The sequence below is a fragment of the Microtus ochrogaster genome, unplaced genomic scaffold (genome assembly GCF_000317375.1).
Source record: "Microtus ochrogaster isolate Prairie Vole_2 unplaced genomic scaffold, MicOch1.0 UNK29, whole genome shotgun sequence".
In the NCBI taxonomy this organism is placed as follows: domain Eukaryota; kingdom Metazoa; phylum Chordata; class Mammalia; order Rodentia; family Cricetidae; genus Microtus; species Microtus ochrogaster.
The window spans coordinates 2,582,831-2,592,335 of record NW_004949127.1 but is presented as its reverse complement, the minus strand read 5'-3'; the positions used below and the strand labels follow the sequence as shown (position 1 = coordinate 2,592,335).

The window sequence follows — 9,505 nt, the reverse complement described above, 5'->3', positions numbered from 1 at the left end:
CCCCAAATTCATGCTTGCTTTTACAAGTTGTCCTGGCCATGGTGTTTTATCACAGCAACTGAAAAGTAACTAAGACAGACGTGACTGTTGGGACCGTTTGGAGTCCTGGCCTCCAGCTGCTCTTCCCTGCTAGAGATCTTTACTTTCCTTCTGATTTGAGTTACTGAAAGCTGTGTCAAAGTTGTTTACCAGCTCTGCTTCACGAGCCCGTGTTGCCTTGCCTTGAGGATCAGAGGATAAGGTTTTCACCTGTTGGCCCACCTGACTGTGTTGGGTATATAAGCCTCTGTGGTGCTATTGAAGAAAGGGCTTCTTACCAGTGACTAGAGGTTCGTGTGTGTTTCAACCTCCAGCCCCTTGCCTGAAGCTCGGGAACTGTATGGTAGCGCAGACAGGCATTGTGCGCTGCACGTGAAGTCGGTAGCTGTATGAGTGTGGATCCAAGAGGAATTAGAGGACTGGAGGTAAATATGTTCAAAATACATTGCATGAATGTATGAAATTCTCAAAGTAATAAGACTGTGTCTTCTTCAAAAGAATGTTAAGAGTTTTGTTCTGGATTTTCCAAGTCAGCTCTAAATCCAGTGACAAGGAACAGTGAAGCGAAGGACAACAGACACAGAATAGGAGCAGATGATACAATGCTGGTGGTTAGGAACTGAATGACACCGATGAATGACAACGTGCCAAGAAGCCAAGAACCACCAAAGCTGGAGAGGTGAGGAAGCAGTCACTGTGCCTGCTGATGGAGAAGGCACCCGGCTAAAGGTTTTTGGTTTGTTTGTTTTGAATGCTTTAAAAGTTGTAGATGCTTCCTGGTAATTACATCCATGAGGTAAGGCCGGTCAGGGAGAAGCCTGACACACACTCCAGGACCTGCTTAAACAAATGACTCCCTTGGTTTCCTGGGGCGTTTCAATGACCACCCGGATTCCCCAAGGAAGTCAGTTTTTCTCATGTCTGTCATTTCTTCATTTCCTCCCTGGCCCAGACAGGCCCATCTCTGGAGCCGTGCTGGACAAAGCATTATTATAAATGTTTGACAGATACCAGGTAGACATTGCCTAGGCTCCGGGTCTGGCAGAGTGCAGGTTGCTGAAGAGGGGCCACCTCCAGCACCCCGACTCGGGGCCCACAACTGCCCAGTCATTGCTTGGAGCTGGTTCCCCCTCCCCCAAATATAACAGAAAATTTGTCAAGCTAAACTGAAGTTATATTGGGAACACACTGGGTTGGGATGGATTAGGGGCCTTGACCATGTATCCATTCCTCATGTTTTTCTGGTTACTTTTTTTTCTAAGTGGTTGACTTCATTGTCCCCTTTCCTGCAAGGAAGGGCGGGCCTCCGGAACATAGTACGAGAACCAAATGAATTGCAATGCCGTCATCCTACATCCCAGGTTTCCCAAACTCTCCCCAAGGCACCGACGTAGAACTACCCATCTCCAGATTTCTTTCACCCGAAGCTCAGGATTGCACTCCTCCTTCCCATTTTCTCATCCTTCGCTCTTCTTACTTCCCTTCTCTCGTGGTCCCCGAAGTCAGTGTCCGTCTTCCTTGCCCTGTTTGTATCCCTGTTAGGTGCCATTTTGCCGAATCCTGCCTGGCTCTAGGGACTTGCTCTAATTAGAAACGGTGAAAAGCTGGGATCAGGTGGGCGGTTGGCCTCTGATGGAGAAACTGCAACTCCCTGGAGTTCATCATGTTGATCATATGCAGTTGAACAGAGGCAAGGGGTCATTGCATACAGCTGAAGAAGGACATGGGTAATTACATAAGATAACCAAGGAAGCAGTGTTTTCATATCCAGCTAAAGAAGCAAGTGGGCTTAGTTAATCTCAGTAGAAACAGTCTCTGTAGCAGAGACCCAAAGGAAGGCCTCGCCATTTCCCTGAGCCTGTGGCTGTGGGACGGGGCCTCGCCATTTCCTCAAGCCTGTAAACTTGACAAGTCTTTAAACTAGCTCTTGAGTTGGGAAGACACAGCTTCAACCTGGGTCACACCTTCTGCTGGGCCTAGAGGAAGGAAATTTTGGCTCTTTGCTTGCCTCTCACCTTGCTGGCAAGTCCATTCCTTCACTGCATTACAGTCTACTTCTTTGGAATTCTAGCGTGCACTGAAAACCAGCTGAGATGTCCCAGTCTCGTGGACTGAGCAACTGCTGGATTCTTGGGCTTTCCGTTCATAGTCGGCCATTGCTGGGCTAGCTGGACTGCAGCTCGTGAAACATTCATATATATACGTATATATTCATTCTAATATACACATGCATACGCATATATATTATATATAATATATATGTATATATATTCATTCTGTAAGTTCTGATACTCTAGAGAACCCTGACTAACTCAGATTTTGGTACCAGGAGTGTTCCAGAGCAACAAAAGTAGATGATGAACCTTTAGAGGATCTGGGATGGCTTCTCAGTTTGCCAGCACTCACAGTAGCCCAGTAGCTCTCTAGTTAGTGAAGCCTCTCCTGGGAGCTCAGAGGACTCAAACTTAAGAGAGAAGAAATGCATTTGATTCTTTAGATTTATCAGTTGCGGGTGGTGATGGATTTATGGACTCTGTATGTGAAACTTTGGACAATTTTGGAAAAATTCAGGAAGGTGATGGTGCTGGTTGGTTGCTTTTAGTATTTCTGGACAAACTGACAAAGGATAGGGATGAACTGAGTGATAAAACGGACCAGATCCAGATGTGTATGAGTCTAAAGATTTCCGAGTGTGTCCTGGCAGAGAGTCTCTCCAGCAGTCACACAGCCCAAGTTGCAGACAATCAAACTGAAGTCCTATTATAAGGTTGCCTGAATCACAATGCATATTCAAGTTCCAGACTAGTTAAGGTAGGGGCACTAATGGGTAAAGAATGGAATCCTGTAGCCTGTCGTGGGGATGTGTGGGAGGATATCACTGGAGCTAAGAACTCTGAATTCGCAGTCTCGAGGGTTTCGCTGACCTGAGGAAGTAGTACCCTCAGCCCTACCCCTTGAAATATTGTGTGAGAAATTATGTCCAAATCTAGGCTAAAAATTACCTTCCATAGTTCCATGTAGTTTACAAATGCAGGGGTGCCCTCCCTGGCCAGGGCGAGGAGGAGGTTCTGGGTCGGAGTCTTTTCTCTAATGGTCCAAAATTAAGTAGCAAGCTTTCAACAGAGGACAGGTCTGCAAGCCCTACAGCCAATAGCATGTTCGCTGGGAAAGCTGAGATTCCACTCAGCCCCCTTCAGACACAGACCAGGATTGCTCCTGTAGAACTACTCCCTGCCCAAGCTGCCTCAGTCTTTCAAAAGAGACTTCAAAAATATTTTGTACATATGTGAATTGCATTATAAAAGACTAGCGGATATTTGGAGAAGCCTACACACTTGGCAAACAATAGTAGTGAAAAGGAATTAAATTTATTTGAGCTGCATATAGAACAGTGCTCAAATGAACACGGGCTGCGAACCACTAATTTTTGATACTACAAACTGTGCCCAGATAATGTTTAGGCTAAGGACTTGGCATCTTTTCCTGGCTACAAAAGAATGTTTAGCATTCTACACATTATTTTTTTTGTTAAAACATATCAGTCACATTTATTGCTGCTTAAGAATCTGGCTAGCGTCCTGATACTGTTTTATTAGATTGTCACACATCTCTATGCTTAGTGGATTTTTTTTTTTTTTTGAGATGGAATTTCTTTGTGTAGCTTTGGAGCCTGGCTGGCCTCGAACACTCAGAGATCTGCCTGCTTCTGCCTCCCCAGTGCTGGGATTAAAGGCATGCACCACCACTGCTCGGCTGTGGAATACATATTTTTTTAATATTAAAACTTTTCCGTCATGGCTTCAACCCAATTCTAGTAATGCAGGTAACTTAAAAATGTTTATTTTACTAATTAAGTTTCCATAGCACTCGCATTACATGGTTATTTATTAAGGCATTTGAGTTAGCAGCTGCTGTGAATTAGCAATTGCGTGCTGCTCTTCTGCGTGTGAAATCTAATACATTATTTTCACTATTAAACTTTGGCATCCCCATAAATCTCATTTTTTATAGCAACCACCAATTCTCTTTCAGGAAATAGTAATTTTTCTGTTTATTTCAAAAGAGTTTTAGGCTTGAGTGGGTACTGAATAACCTATAAAGAAAAACTATGTGCAAGACACAATATTTTCTTCAGAAGTTACCCAAAGAAAAAGGGGGGGAGGGCAACATATCCTGTGCTGTTTCCATCCACTCAGTACATCTTCCAAAGCAGGCGTTTGAGAGTCTGCTGTTAGTCTACATGGGGCTACAACGAAGCAAGTTATAAATCTACTTCATCACAACATAACCCACACTGTGTGTAAAACAGAATTCTTTATCAGTTATTTACACTTTTGATCCAGGGCTCTTGCTGATTTTGATACTCGCTCAGCTTTTGGAGGAGCCCCATATGGGACTGTAGTCTAATCACCTACTCTGACCATTTGCCCTCCAGTCCAAGCACCTGCACCCGCTAACTGGGGACTATTGCACCATACTTTGCGGAAAGGGAAGAACGAGCTTATGCTCGCGTCTGGTCTAAGCGCTTTCTTCCACGCTGTACACCTCTGATCTCAATTTCCTGCCCACAGCCACCTTCCCAATAAACTTGAGTGGGACATTTAAAATCTTCCGCCCTACTTAGCTCCTCCTACCTGCCTTTTACCTCCACCCCAACGAACCCCAGTTCCTCTTCCCAGTTCCTCCAGCAGCACGGGAAACAGGCGCCTGTGTATCTCCAGTACTTGCAGAACGAAGGCTGCCGCAGCCTCCGCGGCCCAGCGTCCCTGGCCCTTCCGACTCCGCGCTCGCACCGCCTCCCGATCTGCCCTAGGGCGCTTCCCCGCCAGTGCCTTGGCCGGCGTCGCCACTTCCGGATCCCCGGTGCCTCCGCTTTACCGGTCCGTCCCTCGCCCCGAGCGCTTCGCAGCGGTCGGCCCGAACCCCGAACGCTACGGCAGCGGGGATGAGGGCCTAGGGAAGTCGGCGTCGTCCCAGGCAGACGCTGAGTCGCCGTTCCGCCCAGACAGCCTGTCGGACCGCGAAGCGGGCACACGCGGAAGTGGCGCGGAACGCGAGCGGCGCGGCGCGGCCAGGTGCCCGGAGGTGGAGCTCGCGGGAGCCGCGCTCGGTGGCGTGTGCGGCTACGGGGCGGGGGCGCGGCTGCGGCGGGCCGGACGCCAGCTCGGCTTCTATGGCCGGAGATCCGGCTGCGTTCCGGGAGTCGAGCGCCTTAGGGGCCGGCTGGGCTGCAGAACAACGGGCGTGAAGGGGGTCGTGCTCTCCTCCCACGCCGGGGGACCGTCACCTGCCGTCGCCGCCCCCTCCCCCCACTACAGGCCAGGTGAGGCGCGCGGTTAGCGGGGAGGTGGCGGCCGGACGCGGAGGGCCGCTCGTCGGCCTCACCAGCCCTCCCGAGAAGTGCTTTTCCATTCGCTGCCGGCCGATTCAGATACTTATATTTCTGTCTTTTCCCCTTTCAGGATCCACCGTTGACTCCTAACTTTGAAGATGCTGGAGTCGTACGTAACTCCAATTTTAATGAGCTATGTGAATCGCTATATCAAGAACTTGAAGCCTTCGGATCTCCAGCTTTCACTATGGGGTGGGGACGTGGTTCTCAGTAAACTCGAATTAAAGTTAGATGTTCTGGAACAGGTATGTCGTACAGCTGTCATTGGCAACATCTCCGGCTCTGTAGACATGATCTGTTGACTGTGTTTTGAATGACAAGTTTCCTGCTAGTATGTATTGGCTACTGGGTAGCTAGAGGCTTCTTAAAGCAAAGAAAGAGGCTTTCTGCTTAGTGAGGGTTTTATTCTATTAGGATTCCCGAAGGTTTCCAGCTGATAGGAAAACAGTTGTGTTCTTACTAGCAGAATTTTTCATCCTGTTTACTCAAGCATTGCCAGATATGCGCAGGCACAATTTCAGATGAAGCTGGAAGGCATTTCATTCTTGTTCTACTTTTGGGCCAGTGGAAGAGTGTGAAAGGCAGCAAGCTCCTTTTTACCAGGAAAAATGACATTACCGATGGCATCCTCAGAGACTGAGTAGACACAGATTGAGAATGATGATAAAATTGGAAACATCTTTATTAATCACCTATTTTAGCATTGAAATGATCTGATGCAAATGAACTGTGACTTCAGAGTTCACGTATTAATTCACTTACCACACTTATCAGTAACATATGCCAAGTACTTTGGTTCTGCTTGAGGGTACAGATTATCTGTGGAAGCTGAAGGACCAGAGACCAGCTGCTCTGTAGGCGATAGGGAGACTTGATCTGATGGGGTGATGTGTGCTCTGTCATGTTATTGGACAGTCTAGACAAAGCTCCAAGAAACTCAGATCCTTCCTCATTCCTCCTCGGGCTCAATGGGATGTCTTATTTTCATTTGCTGTTTTTTTTTAGAAATGATAGCAAATCCTAAGTATAATAATACAACTTTAGGTACAGATGTATCTGTGAATTTACCATCAAGATGGAGACGTGGGATATTTCTAGCTCCCTACAAGGTTCTCCTGTGTAGCTCACACACCTGACCCCTAAGACACTGCTAATCTCACTTGTGAATTTTTGTTTTACGCGTTCAGAGGATTTGATTTATGAACTCATGCAAGCTGGTCAAGTGTTCTGCTCTATATACTGGCAGTTTTATTTCTGTCAAAAAGTGTTTTAATTTATTATTTGTGTATTTACGTACTGTTGAGGCTCAACTAAATTGGAGTGATTTCTGAGTTCTGTTTAGCATCCTTGATTAGCCCACGTTGTTGAGTCAGCAGTAGTTCTTGGTATCCAATCATGGTATAGATGGCCACAATTTAGCTGCTTGGTTGGTGGTGTAGGTTTCAATCCCAGCACTCAGGAGGCAGAGGCAGGTGGATCTCTGTGAGTTCTAAGGCCAGCCTGGTCTACAGAGTGAGTTTCAGGATACTAGGGCTGTTACACAGAGAAACCCTGTTTCAAAAAACAACAAAGAGTGCCACAATTGATCTGTTCTATCTGTAGAACGTTTGGTTGTTTATATTTTTGGCTTTTACGAAGAAAGTGCCTATGAACATGCTTAAATGTACATAAACAGTAGGATTTTTTTATATACATAAGCAGTAGTTTCCCTTACATACATACCTAGGAAGTAGGCATATGTTTGGTTTTTAGTATGTATTGCTAATAGTTTAATGGTATATTAATAAGAGTGTATTAACGGTCATACTATGGTGGTTTTAATTATTTCACATTTTTATTCCTACTTGGTATGTTTGTTGCTTTGAATTTTTGGCTTCTGGTGGATGTGTAGTGATATGCCATTGTATTTTCTTTGAATATCCCAAATGGCAAGTCATTTGGATATCTTTGCTAGATTCTGATTTTTTTTTTCTTTTTGAGACAGTAGGGGGAAAGATGAGAATATTTGCCCTTTCTAACTTCTGTGTGGGAATTTATTTTGTTTAAGTTGTTTGGTTCTGGGTATTGAATCCAGGAGCTCACATGATTAAGCTTGCCTTCTGTGCCTAAGCTATACTTCTGGCTCCCATTTTGTATCTGGGAAATGAGGTCTTTGTCAGATATGCATTAATATATCATCTTCCAGTTTGCTTGTTGCTTTTACTTTCTTAAAGGCATAATGATGAATAGAAGTTCATAAATTTATTGTCCATTATATCAGTGTTTGCCTTTGTGCTTAGGACTATTCCTATCCTGACTAAGAGACCTTTGTTTTTCTAATTTATCTAAAAGATTTTGGTAGGTTTCTTCAGACTGATTGCCTATGCCATTATAAGTAATGCTACTTTTGGATCTTTTAAGCCAGTTTTTAAAAAATTGGTATATAATGTGCTAGATACCATTGATGCTTTTAGTTTATTTTTATAATTGCATGGCTAGAAATTTAACAAAATGTGGAGCAGATGTGAAGAGACTGGACTTTGAGATGACAGCCGGCAGGCGCTGGTTCTCTCATCTAGGCGTGGTCCAGGTGATGGAACCGAGGTCCTCAGGCTCACCTGGGCCAGCGCCCTCACCTGCCGAGCCCTCGTGCCCACATTCCACTAGTATTTATTATTTTGTGATATGAGTGTTTTGTCTGCATGTTTGTCTGTGCACCAAGTTTGTGCCTGGTGACCTTGGAGAACAAAGGTGTTAGATCTGGAGTTAAAGATGATTGTGAGCTGCCCTGTGGGTGCTGGGAATGGAGCCTGGGTCCCCTGCAAGAACCAAGTGCTCTTAACCACTGAGCCATTTTTCCAGCTCCTGCGATTATTTTTTAGGTGTTTTTTTCTCTTTGCAGTTTTGTTAGATTTTGCTATATGTATTCTGTAACTTCTTGTATATTTTATATGTTCTTTATGAATTGATCTTTTTATCACTGTAACATGTCCAGTTTGACCTTTTTGTTTATTTGGTGTGGCTGTGTGTTTGTGTGAATGTATTTACGTGCTTGTGAGCAATGGTGCCTGTGAGCATGGCATATGTGTATGAGGTGTGTGCACATTGGCACGTGCACGTGTTTGTATCTCTGTGCGAGTGTAGGCCAGCGGCGGACACTTTTTGCTCTGCTCTGTCTCGTTCCACCGTGCTTCTCTGGGCAGGTTAGTTACTGAGGCTGGAGATAGACTGATGGCTGCAAGTCCCAGCAATCCTCCTGTCTCTCCTCACTCCTAGGACTAGAGTTAGAGGTATGACTGCCTCTTTTTTATTTTTATTTATGAGTACAGGGATCTGAACTGGATACTCAGTTTTTCCTAGTACAAACTGTCACTCTCTGAGCCATCACTCAGGCTTGACCCTGTTAGATTTTCATATTTTGGGTGGGGTTTCATGGAGTCCAGGATGGTCTCCCAATTCTTCTGATCTTTACTGTCAGCTTTTTTCCCCTATCCGACTATGGTGTCGTCTTATCTGATAATTATAGTTTACTTTAGCTTTCTGTACTTACTGTTTGCCTGCTAATCATCAGACTGGCCTGTGGACAGACCCATGGGGCATTTCCTTAATTGCTAACCGTAGTCAGGAGGCCCAGCCTACTGTGGGCGGTGCCATCTCTAGGCAGGTAGTTGAGCAAACCAGGGGAAAAAGTCAGTGAGCAGCATTTCTCCTTGGTCTCTGCTTCAGTTCCTGCTCCAGGATCCCGCTGTGACTGCTGCCTTGGCTTCCTGTGAGCTGAGTGACCTCTCCTCAGGTCGCTCTTCCTGTGATGGTGAACTGTGGCCTGTGACCCAAGTGACCTCTGCTCTTGAGGTCACTCTTCCTGTGATGGTGAACTGTGACCTGTGAACAACCAAGTGGAGGTCACTTCCTGTGATGGTGAACTGTGACCTGTGAACCTAGTGACCTCCTCTTGAGGTCGCTCTTCCTGTGATGGTGAGCTGTGAGCTGTGAACCGAGTGACCTCTCCTCTTGAGGTCACTCTTCCTGTGATGGTGAACTGTGACCTGTGAACCTAGTGACCTCCTCTTGAGGTCGCTCTTCCTGTGATGGTGA

General features: G+C 45.8%; 1 protein-coding gene across 6 annotated transcripts in view; it reads left to right on the top strand.

Annotated features, from left to right (window-relative positions):
• Positions 1-5,280: 5,280 nt before the first annotated feature.
• Positions 5,281-9,505, top strand: part of Vps13b (vacuolar protein sorting 13 homolog B) — a 441,647-nt gene continuing 437,422 nt past the window's right edge. For all 6 annotated transcript variants that reach the window (XM_026789767.1, XM_026789768.1, XM_013354110.2 and 3 more), the window contains exons 1-2: positions 5,281-5,362; positions 5,502-5,676. In XM_026789767.1, the coding sequence (XP_026645568.1) occupies positions 5,530-5,676 (147 nt within the window). In that variant the 5' untranslated portion in view covers positions 5,281-5,362; positions 5,502-5,529. The remainder of the gene's footprint in view (positions 5,363-5,501; positions 5,677-9,505) is intronic.